Genomic DNA, 25,840 nt, shown 5'->3' on the forward strand with positions numbered 1-25,840 from the left:
CCTGGCAATAATAAAATAAATAATGAATAAATAAATAAATAAATAAATAAATAAATAATAATGGCATAATGTTCATCAGTCGCGTTTAATGCATCTTTATTATTTCTTGTGCATAGTAAAATCCCTGCATATCATTGCATTTATCTCCTAGTAAGTTTCTTTTACCACGCTGCTCACTGTGAACTTCTATGCGTGCGGAATTTGTTTTCAAAATTGAATTCGTGCCTCATTTCTTTTTTCTTTTTTATTTCCAATTTTAATAACTTAGAATTCAGTATAAAAGGGCCTGGTGCCGGTTTGAAATAATTAACTATAAAACTACTTCATCTTTCATTTACAGTAAGAGGGCAGGTCTTTTTGCTCTAAACCCATACCCATCTTTACACGAATCATGTCTTCAACGTGATTTAAACCAGGAGGCATAGAGAATAACCTTCGGAAAATTAATTTTGTCAAAACCTATCACGAGCTCAAAATGACGAATTTAATGTATATGTAATGTTCTTTAAGTTCAAAAGAACCACTGAGGAGTAAAGATTTATATTTTCTGCAAATGGTTTTAAAAAATTTTCATTGCAAGGCAACGCTAAGATGTAGAGTTTGTTTTGATAATGGCTCTTCAACGGTGGCGAAGCGTGAACGATCGACTATCGACATTTCCACATTTATAGCTGTAGTGCAGAATCGATTATGAAGGTGTTCGTTGTGAACACCCTGTTTATCGATCATTTTCCATAGGTTTAAATGGCGCATCAATCTATGTATCGCATAGCACGCCATGTCACCAGTCTTCAAATAGTCGACGGAGAGAAGACGAGAGCTCCCTAAAAATTTTGCGTTTGTTTATATTGGAACAAAAACTTCTTTAATTGAATACCTCTAAAAATACCCATAAGATTTTGTGTGTTTAAATATACGCACGGAGGTCAACAGAGATAGTCTCAGTTTCATGACATGCGTAGCTACAAAGTCGAGAATTGTAAGCTTTTGACGAAATACGAAAGTTTTCAACTGAAACATAATGTAAAAAATATTAGTTTCCAGTATTCACTCAACGAGTATTAAGATAATTGCACTCAGTATTTGCCTTTAGATGCCCAAGACTTCGTTCATACGCAAAGTGCCAGGTCAGGTCAAATTGATCCGTTACATACATTGATTTTGATACTTTTTGAAGTGTTATCTATGTCATCTCCATGTTTTTGAAGGAAATGAATACTTTATTGAAATTTCCGACTTCTTGGTAATTGACATACTGGCACTTTCTTACCCCCTCCTCATCCGCTGTATGTAACACGCCCTAAAAGATAATCGGGCCAATGCGACCAAGCTTAGGATTTTTAGGGGAACTCGTAAAAAAAATTCCCTGACTGCTCAACACGACTTTCGTGTAAATGCCAATTTTCAGACGTACGCCCCTTAGGGGGCTTGGGAGACATGTTTTCCTTTTTTTTCAAAATGATAATTATTTGGACACATCATAGCTTGTTTTAGCAAACCGAATCTTAACAAGTTTCAAATTTCAAATATAATGGACTCATTAACACGCGTGGATGACAGCGTAGAGATACAACTATTCGTGCTTGATGGATGCCCGTGTTGCGTCTGCAAAATTGAAGGCGCGATGCGTGAACTCGCATTACTCCATTCTTCGCAGGCAATAAAGTATCGCTCAGATTCAGAGCAAATGCTACAAAACGAGGCTCAAATATGTCTTTCCTGTCTATTCGGCTGTGTTGAAAATCGATTTTCTTCTTCTTTTTCTTTCAATTTGTTGCCTGGGTCTTTTCTCACGATGTTTTGTAGACCTAAATCTACAGATTATGTGGACCGGCCCCATACAGTACCCACGGGCTACGTGTTTTTTTTTGCATGTATTGTCTTGTCTCAAATTTGACCTGACTTCGGCAGCTAAAAGTGATGTCAGTCAACCGTTTAAAGAGAAACATACAAATCAATGTCTTTTCATCCTTAATTAGGAGAGGTGAATCAAAAAGGCATGTTTGGGCTGAAATGTCTAAATTCAGAAACTTTAGTGAGGTTCCTCCTCACTTCAGTATGATATTTATACTGAGGCATCGTTAAATAGTTGTAGTCTCTTAAGAAATTCTCGGTCCATTCGTGCGAGAGCAATCAATGGGACAGAGTTGCTGGGGTGGTAGGTTTCAATTAAAAGTTGGTATTATTTACTTTTGAATTTGAAGTTAATCTTTGGATTGAGGGATTCATAGAGTGCCCTCAAATGAAAGCCTTGAATACGACTAGTTAACAAATGTCAGACTCAAGAGCTTCTGTACCTCCTCCAAAAAATGTTCATCTATCCTCGGAGTGAATTGCTTGCACACGATCACGGCTGTTTTCTTACCCTACGATAAAACAAAGAAAACATAAGGTTTCATCAGTAAATGCGGCTTATTGTAAAAATTGACATAAACTGTGATAATATTCTGTGGCTTATCAAGAATCGTTTCAATTTGATACATGCAAACCCCTAACAAACTTTTCATTCGTATTTAATAACAGTTTTGCGCATCCAGTTGAACGATCAAAAAAAAACTTTTTTGAAAATAAAATCTACCTCGTAATTCCATTCTGCGATTCCCTTTACTCTGAATCGAATCATCGATCACAAAGATGAATTTTTACCCTGTTTGCTTCTCGGACATTCTCGTAATCGATGCAGATAAACGCATGCTGTACACTAACGTAATGGATTTACTAGTATCCATTGGACAAATGAAGCAATCCTATTGATGAAAGTGGGCGGTTGCAATGGACAAAGAAGGTAAGTAATAGAATAAGTAACGGCAACTCAAAAGGGACACCACTGTTAATCCATCATGTTCCCCTTAGTCTATAGAAACCTCTCGTTCCAACCAATAGGAGCGCTCAATTTTCCCTTTTTATTCTTTGTCTATCGCTTTGTCCATCATTTTCAATAAACAGCCCGCTGCCGGCTTAAGACTGCATGAGGTGCAGAGAGTGGCAAGTTTGGGACGCAGAAATGATTTAAAATCCTTGTTTGTGTCTCCAACGCAAATTGTTTTTTTTCCCCTAAGCCCGTGTCACGTTTATACAGTGATGGACAAAGCAATAGACAAAGAAGACATAAAAAGTATCGAGCGATCCTTTTTGGTTGAAATAGGTGGTTCTTATAGACTAAGGAGATAAATGATCGACTAACTATCGGGTCTATCGTGGGATGTCGTTAGTTAGTCTATTAACTACGTCGTTCTTCCGTTGAAACCACCCGCTTCCACCATTAAGATCCCTCCATATCCTTTTTGTCTTCTTTGTTTATCGCTTTGTCTATCAATTTCAACAATCAGCCCGCTGAGTGCCCTTGAACGTAGTGGGAAATAGATGTTACCTCAGCCGAAGCTAAAGCCGGTGGAACAACGAGAACAAAAAGCTGGCAAGTGAAATAAACCATCCACAGTGCATCGCACAGGAAGCACACGCTGAACTCGGATTGAAAAGAAGCCGGTGAGTTGATCATGTTTATGAGGATGTAGTGGGGTATTACGATGAGGTGGAAGGAGGTTAACATAAGTAGAGCGAAAATCAGGCCTCCGTAGGCCTCGTTCACCAACTGCACCCCTCGACAAATGTGCCAAAAGAGCTGAAAAAGCTCGCTCACTCTTCGCTTCGAGAGAGTTCTTGCTGAAATGAGAAATACAAGAATCGAGCTTCATGAAAAAAAAAGACCGATTAACGTTTCAATTTTTAATCCTTCGAATAAAGTCGTTTTAATCAATTTTTGCCGAGGTGGCATTCTGGGCGCAGGAATATTGGGCGACCCCGCCCAAAAACTGACGCTTTTAGGCGAGAAACGACGGGTGTTTTGGGCGAGGAGTAAACGACGAAATGAGGGAGGGGAACGGAGATGAAGGGGGGCTACTGGGCGAGGAGCTCTCGCCAACGCGGCAACGTTGCGTTGTCGCCTTATCACCATCAGAAATCAGAATTTAAAAAAATAAATAAGTAGTAAGTAATAAAACTCACCACATGTCTTGAGAGTTGAGCGTAAAAGTGGTAAAGACGTGAGAGTTGATCGTAAAATGTGTAAAAACGGTAAAAACTGTAAGAACGGTTAAAACGATAAAAAATGTATCTTCGAAATTTTTTTAAAAACTTCTCGTCAGAAGAATGAAAGACCTTAAATCTTTTTTGCTTGGTGCAAATATCCTATTTTTTTAATGTATTGGAAGCGACTTTCGTGTGTTCGAGGGCCCGCCTCTATACATGTTTTTCCGCGAAAAGTTTGAAACTTTGAGGATATGCGTAAATCCATCCTGCACGCTAATGTCCCGTCCGCCGCTCGAAAAGCACTAATCTCTGATAGACAATTGGAACCGTAGGTAACCAGTATGTAAACAAACTGATCGGCTGATCTCCTCATAATCAGATCAACGGACAGCAGGTGATGGTGATAAGGCGACAACGCAACGTTGCCGCGTTGGCGAGAGCTCCTCGCCCAGTAGCCCCCCTTCATCTCAATTCCCCTCCCTCATTTCGTCGTTTACTCCTCGCCCAAAAGTGCTCCTACTTTTTACCTGTGTTTTGGGCGACTCGCCCAAGGGGGTTGCGCCCGGAATTCTCTCCAAAACAATCAGAATTCTTGTGTTGAAAGCGAAAATCATATCTGGACCAATAAAATATAAATGTCCTGCAATTATAATTTCAGGCAACATTGGAATACAACCGAAATATTCACAGGATTCTCAGGGAGGAAAATGCCCCTCCGTTGTTCTTTTTTTTATGTACATGAATATGTTGCATTTTTATCTTGTGAAATTTTGTGGTCGTAAAGGCTGCAACAAAATGGAATTTAGCAAGGAAAGCTGTAAGTAAGCCAGTATGTAGACCTCAGAAATAGTACACACTTTGCTAACCTTGCACTGACCTGCACTCTGAGAGTGTTCTTAATACTGAAAACAAGCAAGCCACTCTTTTCTCAAAGTAAACTGTCCCCATTTTCGAAAAAATTTTCCCTTAAAAACTTACCCTGTACTACTCCCTGTTTTCGGACAACAAAAATATCGCGGGTGTCTCGCCGGAAATAGTTACGGAACTCGTGCTGAAGCTCTGCATTGATGCAGCGGAAGCGGTGGCGAATGCTGCAAGTGAAGTCCTCGTACTGGACCAAGACCATGATCAAAATCGATCGGCTGACGCCATTGGCGGCAAAGATCAACCACTCGGAAGTGGTGAAGCGCCACGCTCGGATGTCCATGCCCAGGAGGCAGAGGTTCAAGCAGAAAATCCCGGCGGCCACGTATTTGAATTTCCCGCGCTTGAGGGGCCAATACAACTGGCTGTCAACGTAGCACAGAATCCGGTGCAAACTCATGAGACGCTCGAAATTCCCCTTGGTCTTGATCACTCCGCAGACGGCCAGTGTCATCGAGGAGAAGATGAACGCCACGTACATCAGCATGTTCTCCGGCATGAAGTGGTCCGAGTTATCGTTCAGGACGTTTGTTTTCAGATCGAACGATTCCAATTCCTGTGCATTTTAATTAGACAAAATTTCGATGGTCAAAGTGCGGAACCACGTATCTTTATTTGCAACGTTGCATACTTCCTAATTTTTTTGTTTTTGTTTTTGATTTGTCATCTTGAGAAATTCGTTGATTTTTCTTCTTTGTCAGCAAAATATATATTCTTTAAAAATTTCAAGCTATGAAGCTGGCTCCTTTTTCTTAAAAAAAAAATAAAAAAGGAGTAGAGATTTTAAGAAACCGCAATGGAGATACGTGGTTTTGCACTTTGGCCATCGATTTATCATAAAATTTCAGCCGTCATGTAGACCACCTTCGACAATTTTGATCAATTTAAGGGCACTTTCCGAAATTTTAAGAAATTTTGAGCCCGGTCAGGGCTGGATTCACCTACTTGCCGCTCATGGGCCGCTTATATTTTGCCGTCCCCTTCTCATTCGTTTTGAAACATGAATAAAAACCATCAAGTAAACGTGCCGGAGGGGGAGGGATGCATACAACGCGTTAACTCGTGTTGGACACATTTTCTGAAAAAGCCCTGTCAACACTACTAGCAAAAGTTCACGGAACTTTGCGCGAAATTTAAGTTCCGTAAACCTATCTCTGTGTGGTCAAGGCCCTCCATTTATCAGAAATGAACGAAAAAATTTTGAAAGAGCAAACATAAATGTGGTTTAATGATTTTAACTTCCACCGCCGCGCCGCGGAGACCGCACTGTGTTTGGCGCAATGCGTGAAGTATTCACGCAAGCTTGTAGGCGCTATGCGTTTCACGCTGAGCGCATTGCGTTTGGCGCAATACGTGAGGTATTCATGCATTCTTGTAGGCGCTTTGCGTTTCACGCGGACCGCAGTGACCGCACTGTGTTTGATGCAAAGGGTGTGCATGCGTGCGTGCAATTGACCTAATTGTAAGCCGATGCTGATTAATTTTGATCAATTTCAGAATATTTTTCGAATGTATTTGCATTTTGTCCCCTATCAACATGTTTAACGACAAACTCAAGGTTTTCGATGAATTGCTCACAAAGTTTCACAATGAGCAACACTGCAAAGCTCATATGCGTTGTTCCCAACTATTCCGCAGATATTCCGAGTAAATGCTCGAGTACCTGGAAGCGCCAGTACATAGAAAGTGTTTCTCCAACCGCCAGTAAAATGACAAGAATGACATTGATGCAGTATTGGCCCTCATGGAATACGTATGATTTCTGTAATGTCTCAGGGTTATAGCTCACCCTTACTGGAGCCAGCAACAGGAACTGGCTCAGAAAATATAACGGTTTGAAGGAAGAGAAATGCACTGAAAATAAATAAAAGTTATTGTATTTTACATTATTCTTCAAAAGTGTTGGAGTCAGGGAAATTGCAATTGGTCAGTACAACGGAAAACTGATTTGAGGTCAGAAAAATTGATTTTTAAGTTTTTATTATAAAACTCATCGTGGTTTTATCATAGAGACTGATGGAAGCATAATTTTTATTATTCGTGATATTATAAGCTTTGGATATGAATCGTTTCTAAGGTTGATGACAGCGGATGTCGGGATTCTTTGACAGCGTTTTTCTGAAACTTCCCATGTTTCTCCTTCAAGTGTTTAATCGCACCCGAAGAGTCAATACCCACTTGAAATGGCTGCATTCCATTCTTTGCCCCCAGTGATGCAGGGTAAATACCTCTAATCTGTGGCATTGGTATTATTTTTTTCCCATTTTTCCCACCTAGTCTTCGGATATACGTATGGCAAGGTAATGACTTTGAAAGTTTTGGTTGTCAATTATCACTGGATTGGTAAATATCGTGTATGAAATTTAAACACCAGACGATATGTCTTCGTGTAAAAATTTGATGATAAATATGGAGTGCAGACTCGAAATTTCCAAACTTAACTAACGAAAGAGGAATTAGCGCTTTTAATTTACGTAAAACGTCTAAATTTTTGCCCTGAATTAGAGCACTGACATAACTTTCAAATGTGAAAATGCAGTTTACTTACACGTCATGTAGAGCTGAAGAGAGGAACGCTTTTGTAAGAAATTCCACGTCGTAAAAATATTTAAAGCTCCCTGTGTATTTAATTTATTCTCTTCTCATTGAATTACATATCTTATTCCGAAGTATTAAGCATATGAACAAACCAAAGATTAAGCCTGACAAAAATGGGAATAGTATTAAATCACTGAAGAATTGAGCATCCTCGACAAATGAATATATCATTTAATTTATTTTGAATTTGAAGAGCCACGTCTGTTTTCCCTCCACACTCTTCCACTCTTCGAAGAGTTAAAAATGAGTTGATTATAAATTTCTGAACACTTAAAGAAAGTTTCCATCAACTCTTGTCTAGATAAGTGAGATTTTTTTTTTCTTAACAGTATTTTAGGATTTTTCCCTTTAGTCTGGCATCATTGTAGAGGACCGTAGAAGAAAACCATTAATTTTAATCAAGTGAGGCTTGATTTTATTGAACTTCAGCATGATTAATAATAATTATGCGGACAGATTTGAATAAATAAATCAATCTTAGGAGCATCAAACACGTAGATAAGAACTAATTTCTCAAATTATTAACCTAAATTTTACCGGCTAAATTCCACGTTTGTTGTAAATTTTCCTCTACAAAAGCCAAAGAGACATAACTAATGACTGCGTAGCCTGTTCATAATACAGTTTGTTATGTTTATCCGTGCGTAGGCTTCAAGAGGGGAAACAAAAATAAAGTGTCATTTTCTTCGTAGGCAGTGTAATAACAAGTCACTTCTCCTGTATCAAACTTGATTGACGTTCCAACAATGTCGCTTGGTTCATACCGAATAACTTGGATGAGAGAAATATAGTTGAAAAGGAGTTTTATTTCTCATAGGTACCTACATACACGATATTTGTAAAAAAAAAAAAAAAAAAAAAAAAAAAAAAAAAAAAAAAAAATGATAATTACGTTACGGTATAAGAAAGGGGGGAGAGGTGAGGCTGCATGACGAATGCGTGACGGAGGAAGGGAGGGGTCATGACACTTTGTGACGTCACGCAACGATAGGCGCGGAGCGTTGATTATATTTTTAAATTTGTAAAAAGTTTTGATGTCCAGATCGAAAAAAATGCAAATTTTTGGCATAACTGACACTACTTCTAAAAAGACACTCCTACCATTATTTTCAAAAGAGTGGCGCAGAGCTGGTGCGTGGCGGTTGTGTGGCGAAAGGAGGGAATCTAAATTTCCAGATTTCAGCTTGTTGTAATATACGGACAACCATTTTTTTTTTATTGCTCTGAAAGTCTTTTCAATGCTGTTATGAAACTTTTGACAAAAAGATTGGTGCTTTGTTTTTTATTGAAGATTTTATTCGAGGTTTTCATATTACATCAAAAGAAGGGGAGTACAGCATGAAGTGATAATTGGATCTATTGGAAGTAAGTTTTTTCTCTTTTATTTTTTACATTTTATTCTAATTTATTTACAAAACGGAAACAGCGTTTCGAATTTGGATTGAGATCAACAAGTAAGTTGCTGACCACCCGAACACCTGGAACAAAACAGATATCCATGCAAAACTCGGAATATAAAATTTGATTGTTAGATATTGAATCCTAAATTTAACCAATTGTGGCAAATTCAGTTATAAATAGCCATTCATGAAACAGGTACTAGACGGACATCTATTTCAAAAGTGAATAGGAAAAACAATTTATAAAACTTATGCGTCAAGACAATAATTAAAACCAAGCAATTAGTCTCAAGCCTTAAGAAATATATACATTTTGAAGAATATTTTTTTCCAGACTACCAATTGAAAATAGTCAAGCAATTTTGAATCTTTAAAAAATCCCATTTTCCTATCTATTTTTTTAAATCCAATCTTTTCCACTTTTATTTTGAATCCTACGATCAAAATTTCAAAATTTCTACTGAATAATTCCTTTTTTAAAAGTGCTGGAAAATTTCATAAGGGATGTCCATCACTTCAATGACTCAAATAATATAAAAAAGTTTCTGCATTTAAAAAACATCGTTGACTTCAGATCTAGAGAAATTATTTTCCGCATAGAGGAGGCATTATTCTACTCAGAAAGTATAAAATGTGTTAGCATTATTAAAAATGTCAGCATTGTTTTCTGTTCTTCTGTTAAAAGAAAATCTGATTCAAAATTTCTACTTTGAAGAAATACGAACCGATGTCAGTAGAGGCAGTTTCAATTTTAAGATATCCGTTGCCACGAAGTCGAGGAGCAAACAATTTTGTCGGAATACGAAAGTTTTCAACTGAAAAAATAAAACAAGGGGTGTTTAAAAATAATTGTAACTTTGATATAATGGAATAATCTTGTACTTGATGATCGAAAACGAACTATTCAGCAGAGTAAAGGTATTAACAAGAAAATCGTATGCTTATACATGATTGCACTCAATGTGCACTACTGCTCATATTATTGATGCAGGCATAAGCTTAAGCGCCTGTAATGTTTTTACATTTACAAAATGGAAATCTATCTGTGCACAAATAGACGTATCCTCATAGTGTCCTTGATGCTGCACACAGATGTTAAGGAAAAACTAAGAATACGCAACATATCGATTTCTAAAGTGCGAAACCACGTATCTTTGTCTGCGACGTTGCAGACTTCCTGTCAAACTTTATTTTTTTCTTCGGAAAACCAATCAACGTTATTTCTTAAAAACCTCTTTGATTTTCCCTCCCTGTTAGCAGAATATCATGCATGCATTTTAAGCTGTAAAGTTGGCTTTTTCCTCTTCAATAAAATTTAATTGGAGCGGGAATTTTGGAAAATTGTAATGTGAATACGCGTATGTTCGAACTCTGGCGATCGATATGTATTTCCAAACGCATAGAATCAACTTACCTCCTCTAGAAAGTACTCCTCCGTGTTTGTGCTCAGAAACTTGCAAACAATCACCGCTGCCCTATTACCCTGTACACAAAAATACATCTAATGTTGGTTTTGAAATGTTTAGAAAATCAATGAAAAAACGACTCCACTTCCAAGACCGGTAGAGGAAAGGTAAAATTCTAAAAGTACAAACCTCTGAAAGCTCCTCAAAATTTTGCAAATAATTATTAGTAATAATATATTCCATCGGGGCCGTGAGCGACGAACACTAAACGAAGTTCATTATAACGCCTGGATACAACTATTTGGGCTCTATGGATGTCCATGTTGCATACGCCCAGAGATGAGGGCGTTTTGACTGTCCACGCACTGTAACCCGTCCGTAACGCACGGTCAGGCGGGCTGCACTGCACTGCGAGGATCCAAAATGACAGAGTGCCTTCAATTCTTCGTTTATAGTACGAAGAAATCTCTCAGGCAAGAATAGTAAAGTTGCACACATACGTAGGACAAGAATTTCTTCTCTGGTGAAATTTTGATTCCACGATGTGCTATGCATGATTTGTGGAGCAACTATTGGTACCTATGAGATATCTTCGCAGTAAAAACGAATAATTAAAAGCACTCAGTCATTTTGGATCCTCGCAGTCCAGCCCACCGCCGCGCTGCGCTGCGCCACGCTTGAAGCGTTGAGTGCCCGGAGAGTCAGAACGCCTTCATCTCCGTGCGTATGCAACACCGACATCAGGGTAGCCCGAATAGTTGCATCCAGGGATTGTAGTGAAAATCGTTTAAGTGTTCGTCGCACGTGATTTTAACTGAAGGCGTTTTGCTTAGTCCTCATATATACCTTATCTTGATTCCAGCGTCACCCATTGTGCTGATTATTAACTTTCATTGATTTTTATCGCGACATTGTAAATTTTCCAAAAAATGCATAGATTGTTGACATATACTCGCCTCTGTGGATGCCAGGGCCGGGGGTATGACGAGAACAGAGAGAGCAAAGCAGAAGCAGCACATCCACAAAAAGTCACAAAGAGCGCAAAGCTTGTGCTCAACCGAGAGCTTCGTCGTGTTGTCGAACATGGAGATCAGAAAATGAGGGATGCCGATGAGCTGGAATGAAGTCATCACTATCATTCCGAAAATCAGGCCCCCGAAGGCTTCGTTCACTAGTTTCACGCAGCGAGTCGTGTACCAGAAAAGCTGAAACAACTCGCCTACTCGTCGCCGCGCTATGGTACGAGCTGAAACTTAAAGCAGCTTTAAAGAGAGGACAATTTAATGGAGTGCAAGAAATATACTTCTATAAAAGGGACAACGACTCATTGTTAAGCGCTTAGCCGACCGGGAGCAGCTCTTTTCAAATTCAATGCGTTCAAATGACACATCGGCTCAGCAACAAGATGGCGGATAGGGGCCTCAAATATTTAGAATATCTAATCTATGTATGTGTATGTATAAGCCGCTTTTACGGCGCGCTAGGGCACTCTGCGACGCCTACCCCCCACAGGAATCTTTCATGATACAGGTCCTCCGGAAGCTGGCATCTCTTCATCTCTTCACGGATGCCTTCTACCTACCGTTTGACTGGACACCCTCTCCGTCGTCTACCTGCACGGAGAAAAAAACCTCGTGCGTGGGACCCGAAGTTTAGGTCATATATGGATCTCTGAAGTTTTCAGATTGAGCATCTGAACACTTAAGGTCTAGCTTTCGAGGCTCGGATCACACATCTGAGACTTCAGTTCTTACATCTGAAGTACTTCAGATGTGAGAACCGAAGTTCTTCGGATGTGAAAACCGAAGTACTTCAGACGTAAGAACTGAAGTTTCAGATGTGTGATCCAAATCTCAGAAGCTGGATTTTAAGCGTTCGGATGCTCAATCCGAAAACTTCAGAGATCCATATGACCTAAACTTCGGATCCCACGCACGAATTTTTTTTTCCGTGTGGAGGGACCCACTCCAACACCTTTTTCGGCAACCTGGTATCAGCCATCCTCTGCACATAGATTTATCTATTATACCCTTATTTAGTGCCTCTGATATCAATGCGCGAAGGATAATCATAGTTTTCCAATGATTTATTTTTGCAATGGTAGTGTACTTTTCTCAAAATTAATAGCTGAAATTTTGGTGAGGCGAGTTCTTTCGCTCGACGGTTTTCTCAGCAGTGCTCGTCTCCTTCGGGGAACTTAAAAACGCGCCTACATAGAAAACAGCTGACCGCTTCTCTAATACAAACGTGCAAGAGCTTTTGGGCTTGTTTAACTCTATACATAGCAATTTTTCGAACCTGGTAGCAAATTTTTCCGTCTACTAATGATCCAAATAATGTCTTGTCGAAAGTAATTGGCCAGCTCCTGGTGCAATGCAACATTGATGTGGCAAAATCTACTCCTTATACTGAGCACGATGTCCCCGTACTGGACCAAAATAGTGGTGCACATGAGTCGACTGAACAGGCACAATGAAAAGATGACCCTTTCGACCGTGGTGAATTTCCAGACACAGTAGTCCATGGCCAGGAGAGTCGCGTTTAAGAATATAAGGAAGGCAGCTATGTATTTGAATTTCCCGCGCTTAGAGGGTCGTTGCAGAAGACTGTCGATATGACACAAGGTTTTGTGGAGACTCAACAACCGGTTGAAGTTAGTTTTAGTCTTGACGACTCCCACGAGGGCCAGGATCATCGAGGAAAGTATGAACGCAGCGAAAATGATCATTTTATCAGGGATGAAGTGGTCGGAATCGGGATTTCCACTTCTTTTTCCGTTCGGATGAAGCTCCTGAAACCAGAAGAGCTCCGATTACAGATTAATAAAATTACACGGGCTTCACGAATCTCGCCTTTAAAAGTGAGCGACTTTAACAACGGTTATTTCAACTCTATTCAGTGGTCACAGGTCCTCAAATTAAATAATTTAAAAATTACTAAATTTAATCTATAAGTTACTTATCTAAAGTATTTCATATTATTATTATTTCAATTTAGTTTTAAGAATTTATTTAGATCCATCAACTTACGGCTAAAAAAAATGAACTTAAAACGCAGTGAAATAATTCATACCTTGTCTGGCGGACAATTGCTGATGTCGAGATCAAAAAATAACGGCTAATATAATGAACTTACCTGAAAGCGGTAATACATTGACACTATCTGGCCGATGGACATCAAACTGACAAGGAGCAGATTGACACGGAATTGATATTCGTGGAAAATGTATGACTTTTCCATCGTCTCTGGATTGTGAATCTCGCTCACCGGGGCTAGAAGCATCAGCTTGCTGAATAAGAATAATGGTTTGTAGAAGGAAAATAATACTGCAAAAAGACGCAAAGTATATTATTTTTTTCCAAATTTACGATGATGTAATTATATCTAATATTTCTGTAATTTTGCGAAAGAGCGCAGTTTTTTTTTTTTTTTTCTGTGCGAGTTTTTCCAAATAGTTTAATTTTTTTTCTCTAAAATTTGTAAGTCAGATTTTGCAATAAATAGGTCACTATCTAATTTCAATTACTTTGGCAGCCAAAACATGCCGGATTGAAGCAAACCCTGGTGCAAGAAATGCATTCATCTCCAAAAAATGCCACATTCCCAACCATTTGCAATTTTTTAGGACAGAATCAAGGTTTTTTCTTACTTACTTCAGCCTATATGTTTTAGAAATGGATGGCATAGTGCGAAACCACGTATTTTCGTTTGCGACGCTGCAGACTCCTTGTCATATTTTGTTTTTCTTCGGAAAACTGATCAGCGTAATTTGTTGAGAACTGCCCGTATTTTTCTTCTAAGTAAGCAGAATATTCTTCATGAATTTTAAGCTTTTAAGCTGGCTTGTTTCTCTCCGAATGAATAAAATGGGAGCGAAAATTTTGAAAAACAGCAATGGAGATACGTGGCTCCGCACCAAAGTCGCCGAAATGTATTTTCGGTTAAAACAATACTTAAAGCTACTATTCTGTATTATATTTAAACGTGTGCCCCTATACATTGTCTTAGAGACCTACAAAACATTCACAATAGAGAGGGAACATTTCAGTAAGTCTTACGTGTCATGTATGGTGATATAAATGAAACTACAAGGTTGGTATGTCCAGTTTCGCATATTATAAGTTGTGCGCATGCAGATCACAAGTTAGTGTATTTCGATGGCTGTATAGTTCAATTCCTGTATCATCTATGAAAAGAGTCCAAATTATGGTAAAGACCATTTAACCTAAAATATATGGTAACATTAGTACAGCTCAGCCATTGCTGGTGATTTTTCCAATTCTCAACCCTACGGAGTTAAAATTTACTCAATCTACTTCCTTAAGAATATTTACAAATCAACGTGTCTATGACAGAGGAAATCGTGCATGTTAATCACTCCTGGTAGAATTTTTTCAACTCAGTAAGCTAAACAATTGTTGCGAAGGCTAAAGAGTAATAAACGCTGATGATTAACAGTGCCGCAGACACACCATTCTAAAAAGTACACGTTTCAACCAAGTACACGCTTGACTAGCACAAATCTATATTCATTGCAGTAGGTATGTTGGAAACAAAGTTAGCTAGATACTCCAGCACCTCATACAAACCATGTCGAAAAAATTAGACTGAGCGGAAAGTCTTCGGAAAATTAAGGACAATCTTATGGTTATTTCAATTCTTTAGCATAATAATACATACATATAATAAAAGGGTAAATATGATTGTTCTTTAAAAAAAATGTCGTATCCATAGAGTTATTTATAAGAAGAAGGTGTCATTTCTCTGACAGACACGATTTAAAGGCACTGCTTTCAGTCATTAGTAATTCTTTTCGATATGAGACTGGGTGTTGTGTGACAAAAAAACAACATTGTAAAATAATGTTCGGTCATGACCTTTCTTTAAATCGTTGAACTGTGTTATTGTTGAGTCTACGTCTCATATTGAAACATCTAAATTTAGATATCGCCTTGTGGGACATAGAATAATAAAAAATATCGCCTCTGAAACGATTTGTTGTCAACAGAAGCTTCTCAGCACTTATATATAATTTATAGAGATGTAAGAGGAGGTGGAAAAAGGTCGTTGATCTGATTCATAAGTTAAGTTCGACATTTAAACATTAAATTAAGGTAAATATACCCTCGTTCTGTGAACAAATGACAAGGTAATTTTTGGCAAAGGGCGCTGCGGTGATCAAGCAGCAACTCCAAGGCAAATTCTGCTAGAGTCCTCTGTATAATACCTACAAATACTATAATGTGCTCTAAAAGTGTGATGCAATTTGAGAAAAAAATTGAAATTGAATTTTGATTTGATCCAAAACAGCCGAAGATTTCATACGCATAAAACAACAGGAGGAAGAGGTTTTGAGAAAATGTTTAAAATAAATGTAATATTATCAGCGGGGTTTTGTTTACGGAAAAAGTATTTATTAGTACTTCAAGAGTATCCTCTCGAGAACCAGCGGAATTTTTCTTGGTGTCTTTTGAAAGGTCAGATGCAGAATATGTCCTGGCAGGTGGGCAAGTGTATATTAATCCCATGCTGTTATTTTGTCAAAAGCACTCGGCTACTTTTATCGGATGCGCCCACACGAAATGAACATAGTCTAGTATTTTATTCACCTATCCTGGGAAAAAATAGCAACACTAGCTCAATGAGGATCATACAATTTTTACGGGTGATACTTAAAAACATCATGAATTAACAAATGAGTTATTTCGGAAAGCTATCCAAATGCCTTTTCCACCGAACGGTAAAAATAAATGCACCGTATAGTTCTGATGTGCATTCAACATTTGCTGCGATCAATGTTAACCACGGATTCTATCATTTCAATCGTTTGAAACATAAAAATAAAAAAATGAAAGAATTTTCATTTTTTGGTCTATCTTCATATTAGTGCATGTGTGTGTTGATTTACCGAAAAGGCGGTGAACCCACCCAGTAACTGTCTTGTCAAGTTTGATTGTACCCGCTGTCAGTTTTAGGGCAATCTTACTAGAAATTCGAAACGGCATTCCGAATTTGAACAGAAAATAGAAGATACGTCGTGACGATACCAATCACCTAAAACAAAACAAAAAATGAAAGTCATGTAATATACATACATCCACGCATACAAGTGGCAATATTATATGATTGATTATACATGTGAGCGTTTTTATGCACGCGATTTTCATGGACATATCAGGCCTGTAAATCAGGATGCCCCCAATTATTGAGGTTCAAACGTATCCATTGCGTAATGTCAAAAATTATTTTTATCCTTACGGTTTCTCAGTATTCACTTACGTGTTAATGGCATTAACTTAATGCATTCTTCACTTTAATATATGCTTATACATTAATTAATGCATATGTTAAAATACATGCAACAATTTCAGAAATAAATGTATTATTTATTTTTTTTATTTATTTATTCTTTTGCTTTTTGCACATTTGGCTTCACAAAAACGTCATTTTCTAAATAAAGGTACTGATATGTATAAACATATTTACATACAAATCGTCTTAAATTCATTCATTGACATTCAAAAATTCATTGATTGAGTACGGGCATTTTGCAATTAAATGCCTTGTGGCCAATGAATTATACCCATACGCACCGACGTTAATAACGGTAACTTCAATGCTAATATATACGTCGCATTAAATTCGAGGTGTGCACAATATTGCCGAAATGCAAATGTTTTCAGCTGTAACAAAAAGAGGTATATTTATTGAAACAGGAATATGTAAGATATGTAGAACAAATATTCGGAGAATTTTCAATTTCCTAACAGGAATCAAGATTCCAAAAAACTATCATGATCGACTTTTACTAAATTCCCCTTGTTGAAAGGTAAATAAATGCCGTATTCTATCGCTCAAAAAGTTACTGGCTTTTTTTACTTGTTTTTATCAATTTTTAAATCACTCTAGTGCAGAAAAGATTTTTTAGCTCAGAGCAGAAAATGTTCCTTTACTTAGTATACTGAAGCAGCAGATTTATGTATAGTTACCCTAGGCAAGGAACGTTCATTAGAGATAACAGTCTTCACGTTAGGATCAATTACGAACCATTTGTAACACAATTATAATTTTTTGCCGTTAATTTGATGCATACATTTAGAAACGATGATATAATTAATTAAAACCTAATTGGACTAAATGTAAGACAGTGTTTATTAGAGGTGTTCCCAACGAATTTGTGTAAAAAGGTTAATACATTTTCTTACATCCTGAAGAAAAGATGCCTCTGTGTCGGTGTTCAAATACTGGCAAACGATGGCCGCCGATTTATTTCCCTGTGAAAAATCCAATCGAATTAAAACAACACTATCAACATAAGCCGCGAAAAAAGAAACACACTGAAAGGTATGTGTTAAGGATGAGGTATGTATGGAGAGGATAATAAATTAAAGTTACTGTCAGTCAGTCAAAAGGTGAAAGATAATTACGATCACATGACACTCTGCTTCCAATAGCTTCGTCTCATGCAATGAACAAGATGAATTGTGTTCATAAAGCACCTTTTCTTCCGTCTATTTACCGTGTCCGTTTTGCTTTAAATTATTACTTCTATTTTTGCGCAACGTCTTGGACGGACAAATTTTGATTACTTTCTTCTTGTTCCATACATTATTCACAATTCTGTGAAAAATGTCATCGCATCAGCTACGCAAAAATTTGCACATATATTTTCCGTCCAATCAGCATCAGTGACTCTTTAAAGGTGACACTGAATGGTAAGAAAACAACAAAAAAGAGAGAAAAAACACCACAATCTGCGGAAATGGAATTCTCAGATACGTCTGCCATGCCAAGGAAGAACGCCGTATTAACATTCAAAGATTGTCAAATTCCTCCCAATTAAGGTTTTATGTATTAGGGAAGTTATGAGTATCATCTCTTCAAATTTTTAGACACTATAGATTAAATTGCGAATGAACTCCTCGCAGAAATTAAAACAAAAATATTCCCAAGTGTTTTGGAAAATTCGTAATTTATCTAAGAAGATTTCGCATGGAGGCGGATTAAGCAATTTGGCAACACCAGACTCCCCCCAATTTAAACGTATGTTAAATAATCGATTCTTGTCGGAGCACCTGGCCCCTCCAAGAATCGATACATTTCTATAGGTTTGAATGGAGAAATACAATGTTGCCAGTTTGCTGTAAGGTTCATGCGGCGTTATTCCTTAGCGCGGGAGTAGGCTGCAACCTTTGCATTAGGGTGGTTTCCGACCAACTTTAGGTCCTTTCTTACCTCGACTGACGCAAGAGCTGGCGGAACCACCAACACGATAAGCTCACAAGCAACGACGCACATCCATAGGGCATCGCAGAGAGCGCTGAGTTTCAGGAAAGTCGTGACAGTTTCGGTGGTGTAGAACAAGGGTATGATGAAGTACTGTGGTATGGCTATCAACTGGACGGAAGACATGAGGAGCATGGCGAGAATTATCCCACCGTAGGTCTCGTTCAACAGCTGCACACATCGGCATGTTAACCAGAAAAGCTTGAAAAGCTCGCAAACTCTCCGCCGGGAGAAAGCTCTGGCTGAGAAATACAGACGGAAGAAACTGAATTCTGTATGAAATCTAACCTAACCTAACATGACCTAACTATGCTACCTCGTGTTCTCTTATAAACTCTCCTTTTTAGCTTTTCCCACATACTTTGACTATTCTGAACGACATTCTACTGAGTATAAGTGCAGCTAAGCTCTAAATACAACACCCCCCTCCCTTCCGGGCCCTCACAGTAGAAGTAAGACGAATATTTAGCTTCATAAGGTCATAAAAGCTTTCTTAAAGATAACTGGAGTAGCTTTTTTCCATAAATACAAACCAATTGAGGGGCTTAGAGGACAAGGCACATAATTGCTGTATTTGAAAAATTGAGATTTTAATAATTTCAAGTAAAACTAGTCTTAATACATATACTGTGACAAATTCGCTCCCAAATCCCAATATTTAAGCATGAAAAAGTCAGTTTGAACTTTTCTGCCTCAAGGATCCATGTAATTTCGAAACCTCAAACGCGTATTTCTCGAAATAGCAAAAACTGCGCTCATGCGCCTCGCCTTGTCCTCCAAGCCCCTCAATTGTCAATAAGCAGTTTTTACTTCTTACTAACGGGAGCTGAAGTTACCTAAATGTGCATTCCGCCCCTAGACTTAGACCTATAACCATAACTAACCAAAAATTATTTAGTGAGGGTCTTCTTTAATTCTACTACATCAAAATCTGAAACAGTTCTGAAAATGTGACTTTATTTCGAGAGAAGCATTAGAACCCAACATAGGTTGCAGAACAACGAAATAAGCAGGGAGTAAGAATAAAACGCATGAGAAATTCTAAGACGTTTCAATTACCTCGTGTAAATTTTTCCTCGCGGTCAGATCGCAGAACCCTCACTGCTAGGGAAATCCTTGCGGTCAGGAAATGACCATGCTAAATACTTACAGCGAGAGTGGTGGCTAAACTTGGGACCTATAATAACCGCGAGGAAGGATGCTGACCTCTAGGGCATAACACCTTGCAGGTAAGATCCAGCCTTACCGTAAGGACCTCTCACCCAGCCGAGAGAAGCCGTGAGGCCTCAGAGAAAAGGTGCTTGCGGTTAGGTAGCTTCATTGGGTATGAAGTTCTCGCAGTAGAAATATTGGTTGCGTTTACCGCTTTTTGAAGGCACTTATGTATGTTTTAATTTCATCATATATTCTACTAACCTGGCAGCTTATCATACTCGTGTCTGGTGATAGTCCACAGGATATCTTGCCGAAAGTAATTGGCCAGCTCAAACTGTAGCTCTGCATTGACGCAGCGAAAACGGTCTTTGATATTACTGACCAGATCTCCGTACTGGACCAAGATCATCATGCACATCAATCGACTGATGTAATGCGACCAAAATGACCAGTCTTCGGAGTAGACCCTCCAAAAAACCAAATAATCCGCCGACATGAGGAAAAAATTGATGGCGATGAGGAAAATTGCAACGTACTTGAACGTCCCGTGCTTGGAAGGCCTTTCAAGCTGGTGATCAACGTGAATTAAGATTTCATGAAGACTCAGGAGTTTCCGAAAGTTGCTCTTGAACTTCACAACACCGAAGATGGCTATAATTATCGTGAAGATGATGAAAAAGTCAAATATGAACATATCATCTGCTAGGCCAGGATCAAAGTAAGGATCATCTTCATCTTTGGTTTGGTAGTAATTATGAACATTCTGGAATCATATCCGATAATATTTAATAATATTTTTGTTCAAAGATCAATTAGCCTGTTGAGAAATTCAACTAGAGCAAAGAGAAGAGTCATTTCTTGAAGAAAATGACTCAAAAATCACGATAAACGCACCGGAGAAGTCTGTTACACACTCTCAGGTGCAAAAAATATGCGTTTTTTTTAAGCTTCCCGCTTCAAATACGACACTACGGCACAGGTGAACATTTCGTTGAAAGAATCGTTCCATCCAACCCTCACGCACAAGGATGCTACGCAATATTCAACATGGCTGACGCCGACCCGCCAAAACATACATTAGGAGACGGGATTTTATCATCCGCCGTTTGTATATTTGCATCTTGCGTTGATGAAGACCATGGTGCCTCCTCACGATTTGCGCGCGAGAACGTCAGCCATGTTGAATGTTGTGTAGCACCCTAGTGCGGAAGAGTTAGTTGGATAGAATGACCCCTTTTACGAAATTTTCACTTGTGCCGTCGTAGTTCCATTATTGAAGCGGGAAGCTTAAAGAACGTATATTTCTTGCGCAGATTGTGAAGTTAGGAGTATATTTCAGACTTTTCCTAATGCGCTCATCGTGATTATTGAGCCTTTTTTTGTAAGTAACAATTTTTCAACAACATTTTTTATTTAGACATTTAAGTTGTAGAAACGGTGCACACATACCTGAAAGTGAAAATACATGAGAAATAACTCGCCGATAGCCATGAATACAACCAAAGCGATGTTAATGCGATGCTGCCACGGACAGAAAACAAAGGATTTTTCCATTGTTTCTGGATTGTAGACCACGCGTACAGGAGCCAGAAGCATCAATTTGCTGAATAAGTACAAAGGTTTATAGGAGGAAAAAAGAACTGCAACAAAAATTAAAAGGTCATGCAGGGATGCGGATTGGTTGACTTCTGGGGGCACCGGTACATGCAGAACGCCAACAAATGTATCCATTTGCAGTTCACGGGCTAGCATCATGAATCATTTTTGGAGGAAAGCACTAGCTGTGTTTCCCTCAGTGCTATCAAATGCAGAGGCACTCTCTATAAAATACTATGAGGGTCATCAAATTATTTTAAAATCCGTATCAACCTGAAAAAAATAAGACTGTTTTTCACAATATATTCGACTTATTGCGTTAGAAATAAATTGCACACTGCAATTCCACACCCACAAAAAAATTATCCGAGTCGAGGACTGTAAAAACTATGAACAAAGTTGAAAAATTTAAGACGCAATGCCGCGAAGCGTGAACTCGCAATACGTCACCCTGTACTGCTGATTACGTCTTGCTCAAATTCGGAAGAAAAGTTAAAAAACGAGGCCGAATTATATGTTTCTTATCTTCGGCTGTGTTACTCTGGTGGCCCTTGAAGCACCACTGCGAATGAGGAAAACGGAAAATGGAACCAACACAACATGGAAGTAGAGCAAGGGAAAAGATTGCGCGTTGATGACGGCGCGGAGATGCAACTATTCGTGCTTGATGGATGTCCGTGCTGCATCTGTAAAATTGAAGGCGCGATGGCGCGAGGCGTGTCGCTCGGGATAGGGAGAAAAGCTTTTAAAAGAGAGGTTCCTATACGTTTTTTCCGTCTGCGGTGAGCGGTTTTGCCACCCGATTTTTATCTTTTTTTCAATTTGATGTCTGATTCTTTTTTAGGATATATTTATAAAGCTCGTGTGTACCGGCACATTGCCTCTTTCAGATGAGATAATCGGGTCAGTTTGACCCGGTTTAGGACTTCCAGGAGTAGTTGTTGAAATAAATTTCTTGACACTCCATTTTTTTTTCTTTTCTTTCAATTTGATGTGTGACTCTACTTTTACGATGTATTTTTAGATCTATATCTAACGCTCATACAACCGGCCCCATACAACATGCGGGCCACCTGTTTTTAGCAAGCCTTAAGTCAATTTGACCCGGCTTGGACATCTATAGGGGTTAAAAATCTGCCAATTTCATTCCTTCATTAGATAATAGAACAACGTTGGCAAGAAGTTGCAAGCCACCACAGGAGACTAGAATTCTGCAAGAGTTAAGTTAGTCGATTAAAATTTACTTACGTGTCATGTTAAAAAATGAATGAAAGGAAGCGCTGAATCACCTCTTTAAAGCAAAATAATATTTCAAGTTTATCATTTTCTACCGTTCACAACATCAACTGCTTAAAATTATGAAGTGAAGGCTACTCGCCAGAAAGTTGAATTCTTTGACCATCAGACGAATCCAGCCTTGAAATACGACCAAGAATATGTTTCCATTTACCATGGTGTAAGGTGTTCGACTGCACCTGCGAGAGAGAAAAAAATCGTTTTGGATTGATATGCATTTTTTGATATGCAATTTTAACTCAAACATCTTTTTCCGCAAAAAGTACGCAGTTTTCAATTTTATATCCTTGAGCTGTAGCTGTAACTCTCTCTCTTCTCACTCATTACAGAGTAACGCAGACTCCAACCTCCTCACCCACCTCGTGCCAGATGTGGGTCGAGTAATATAACATACTTGAGCTCCGCCTTATATGAGAAAAGTTGCACACATTCTGGGCATCCTGGTTTTCAAAGTCAGTTTTACGATTGATTTTCATTCTTAATTAATGTAATCTTTGCACCAAAAAAAAGAGTTCCAACCTTTCAGTAAAATGTCCTAGTTAAAACAAACTACATCTAATCTTTTGCAGCGGTATTCAGGTAATCAGTCGAGTCACAGGAAAACGAAGATTTATCGTTCAATCTATACTTTAATCTACTGAATCGAAAGTAGTATTAAGAAATATGAAGGGGACAACATTATCACGCAAATTGTTCACATTAGAAGCTTTTTTCATGAACTTAGCAACATGAGCATAAAATAAACTGTGCATTGGGTGCACATCCTTTCCGAGGTGCATGTCATCGCTAATCGTGGGCAGTGAATGGAGGGTACCTATGTGAACTCAATGTTCGCTTTAAATATTACATCAAGTTAAACGCTTCATGAACAATGCAGCAGGAGTTGCTTGAACATCATTGGATTCTTGTTTTTAGAGTGAGTGCATGAAGTGAAGGACATAGGAGGACAAAATGAAGGGACCCTCCGTCCCCATATACATGCATGATTTCTATGTCAGCGGCTGAGATAAGAAATTTCATGGAAAATAAGAATACGAAATTTTGAGGTGCGATTTCAGAAAATTTTCCCTTTTTTCAGTTTATTGAATCCGTGCCGTCGTTTGGGCTGCAGCCGAGTTAGAACCGAATCAACTTTCATATTTAGGGAGTTACGTGCGTCTATGGTTAGCTGCCACCTTTTTCGTTCGGACGCCTTCCACTGTTGTCGAGTTTAGACTTTGTCCGGAGATGGCTACTGCCACCCATGATACAAGGTCATTTTCCATGAAATTTCAAAAACTTTTTGAAAATTCACGTGAAATTTCAAGACCAGTTTTAGGTCTAAGGTATTGTCAAATTTAGCTACTTAAGGTTTCAAAGACGTTTGTTCTCCTTGCTGAATTGATGTCGATTAAATTTAAGTAGATGTACGTTGCATTGCATTATTGATTTATCCCTTCAGGATCTTAGTAATTGCAGAAATGATTTTACTCTACTCATTTTCCTCCTCAGGTGCAAAGACAATTTAAAATGTGCGGTTGTCGGTACATCTACATAGAACCTAAAAATGATTAAATACTTTGCAAACTTTAACACAAACATAAAATGGGTTTTGATCTGATAAGAATGAATCACTTTTCTTCGTGAATGAATGCAATAATCATTGCGCTAGACAACACATAGACCTATGCGTATCATTTATTCCGGACGGATGTTAAGCTACCCGAAATTGTTTCCGTAGCTACAGTGACAGACACCATCTCTAAAACGGCAGTCATCGTAAATATTTCTATTTTTGAATTAGTTAATTACAATTGTCTCAATATTCAGCCAATAATCGATACAGTGAAAATATAATCAACCAGTCTCCTACCGTCCATTGGCACTTTTTAGTTTACCTTGTATAGATTCGGGGTCACATTTGCGAAGCGGCATTGCGAATTTGGATGGTAATCAGAATATATGTTGCCGTGATACCAATTACCTAGAAATTGAAATACCAAGATGATAAACTTATCTCTCACACCTGTCATTGCTGAAGTTACAGGAAGGAGCTGAAAATATTTTCATCGCTCCTCGTAAATTCAATTGGAAATCCTACAATTATTCCTTGTTGAATATTTTTAGAGCCCATGAAAGTAGAAATGGATGAAAGCAGATACTTAGTTAAAATCTTTGGCTATGTGAATATATTACGTGTATTTTTTGCCAAATATTTGCAAATAACGAAATTTATGTCTTTAATTTTTAAATCGTGCCGCCCTTCATTTCCCTTAAATTACAGTCAAGCTGAAAAAGTCTATTGTAAGGGTGCCTTGTGAGAAATTTTTTTCTGTTTTCAGTGTGTACAAGAAATTCAATGGTAAAAATTACGCACAGATGTTATCAAAGGTAGTTTTAGCTTCATTATGTTGGTTGCTTCAAAATCAAGAAGAGAGCAGTTTTGACGGAACACAAACATCTTCATCTGTAACAAAAACAGGTGAAATTACGAAAAAAATACGACCATAATTATCAAAATTCTTGCTCAATCATCCTTTTGGGATGTCAAGTGTAACAGAAATTCATCTCTTTTGTCACATTTTTATTCGAAAATCCAGAACCATCGTTTTTTATACTGTGAATGAATATTCGATTACCTATAGCATGGGTTATTATCATTTTATCATTTATCATTATTATACAAAAAAAATCTTATGTAACCATAAACTTGAGGCTCTCCTCCTCGTAAGACCCCAAGAGACAAGTCCAGACCCTCAACTCCCCTATGTGGCTTACGTGAAGGGTCCCTTGATGTAGGATCTCAGACATGCAAGATTGTGAACTATTCTGTGGTCAGTTTTTTCTCCTAATGCGGGGAGCTCAGGTTTTTTTCCTTCCGTGAAGTAGGCGGTCAATGATTTATTTTATGAAAAGAACCCAATCTTATAATGTGCCATGCTGTATATTAAGATACTAGGGGGCTACGCCCCCTGGCCGCTACGCGGCCCAACCTTCTGAAGGCGCTCCGCGCCATCAATGGGCCGCTTCGCGGCCCTATTTTTACCCTCCTATCGGTGTTAGTTTTATTTTTCCCCTAAAAAATTACGATATGAGATATACTTTAATTCTAAACATTACTTAAAATTACTTTAAAATTAAAAGGACGCGTTTTGGAATGACTGCTTGATG

At 38.3% G+C, this 25,840-nt stretch overlaps 3 protein-coding genes and 1 long non-coding RNA gene across 4 annotated transcripts; all 4 read right to left on the reverse strand.

The window, feature by feature from the left end:
• Window positions 1-3,636: 3,636 nt before the first annotated feature.
• LOC140224386 (uncharacterized) lies at window positions 3,637-8,371 on the reverse strand. The gene is made up of 5 exons (XM_072299079.1): window positions 7,502-8,371; window positions 6,617-6,807; window positions 5,008-5,509; window positions 4,557-4,669; window positions 3,637-3,663 (listed from the first exon to the last, which is right to left on the reverse strand). The coding sequence occupies exons 1-5, from the start codon at window positions 7,506-7,508 to the stop codon at window positions 3,637-3,639; spliced, it is 840 nt and encodes a 279-aa protein (XP_072155180.1). The 5' UTR covers window positions 7,509-8,371.
• A 346-nt stretch (window positions 8,372-8,717) lies between these two features.
• LOC109038965 (uncharacterized) lies at window positions 8,718-10,436 on the reverse strand. The gene is made up of 3 exons (XR_002009657.2): window positions 10,366-10,436; window positions 9,677-9,766; window positions 8,718-9,029 (listed from the first exon to the last, which is right to left on the reverse strand). It is a non-coding gene; the product is annotated as an uncharacterized lncRNA (long non-coding RNA).
• An 811-nt stretch (window positions 10,437-11,247) lies between these two features.
• LOC109038957 (uncharacterized) lies at window positions 11,248-13,817 on the reverse strand. The gene is made up of 3 exons (XM_019054235.2): window positions 13,493-13,817; window positions 12,656-13,148; window positions 11,248-11,603 (listed from the first exon to the last, which is right to left on the reverse strand). Exons 1-3 carry the CDS (start codon window positions 13,637-13,639, stop codon window positions 11,248-11,250), a joined length of 996 nt encoding a protein of 331 aa, XP_018909780.2. The 5' UTR covers window positions 13,640-13,817.
• A 3,694-nt stretch (window positions 13,818-17,511) lies between these two features.
• LOC140224387 (uncharacterized) lies at window positions 17,512-20,591 on the reverse strand. The gene is made up of 3 exons (XM_072299083.1): window positions 20,060-20,591; window positions 18,593-18,885; window positions 17,512-17,631 (listed from the first exon to the last, which is right to left on the reverse strand). The coding sequence occupies exons 1-3, from the start codon at window positions 20,490-20,492 to the stop codon at window positions 17,512-17,514; spliced, it is 846 nt and encodes a 281-aa protein (XP_072155184.1). The 5' UTR covers window positions 20,493-20,591.
• Between the last annotated feature and the right edge of the window lie 5,249 nt (window positions 20,592-25,840).

Source organism: Bemisia tabaci, chromosome 4 (genome assembly GCF_918797505.1).
Source record: "Bemisia tabaci chromosome 4, PGI_BMITA_v3".
In the NCBI taxonomy this organism is placed as follows: domain Eukaryota; kingdom Metazoa; phylum Arthropoda; class Insecta; order Hemiptera; family Aleyrodidae; genus Bemisia; species Bemisia tabaci.

Coding starts and splice junctions, on each gene's coding strand:
- LOC140224387 (XM_072299083.1), bottom strand. CDS start 20,492: ATGTTCATATTTGACTTTTTCATCATCTTCACGATAATTATAGCCATC. Junction 18,886..20,059: donor CGAGTATGATAAGCTGCCAG/GTTAGTAGAATA, acceptor TGTATTTCTCAG/CCAGAGCTTTCTCCCGGCGG. Junction 17,632..18,592: donor CAGCTCTTGCGTCAGTCGAG/GTAAGAAAGGAC, acceptor GATTTTTCACAG/GGAAATAAATCGGCGGCCAT.
- LOC109038957 (XM_019054235.2), bottom strand. CDS start 13,639: ATGCTTCTAGCCCCGGTGAGCGAGATTCACAATCCAGAGACGATGGAA. Junction 13,149..13,492: donor CAATGTATTACCGCTTTCAG/GTAAGTTCATTA, acceptor TTCTGGTTTCAG/GAGCTTCATCCGAACGGAAA. Junction 11,604..12,655: donor ACGGAAAAATTTGCTACCAG/GTTCGAAAAATT, acceptor TTTAAGTTTCAG/CTCGTACCATAGCGCGGCGA.
- LOC140224386 (XM_072299079.1), bottom strand. Junction 5,510..6,616: donor CTATGTACTGGCGCTTCCAG/GTACTCGAGCAT, acceptor TAAAATGCACAG/GAATTGGAATCGTTCGATCT. Junction 3,664..4,556: donor GCGAGTCGCCCAAAACACAG/GTAAAAAGTAGG, acceptor TTCTCATTTCAG/CAAGAACTCTCTCGAAGCGA.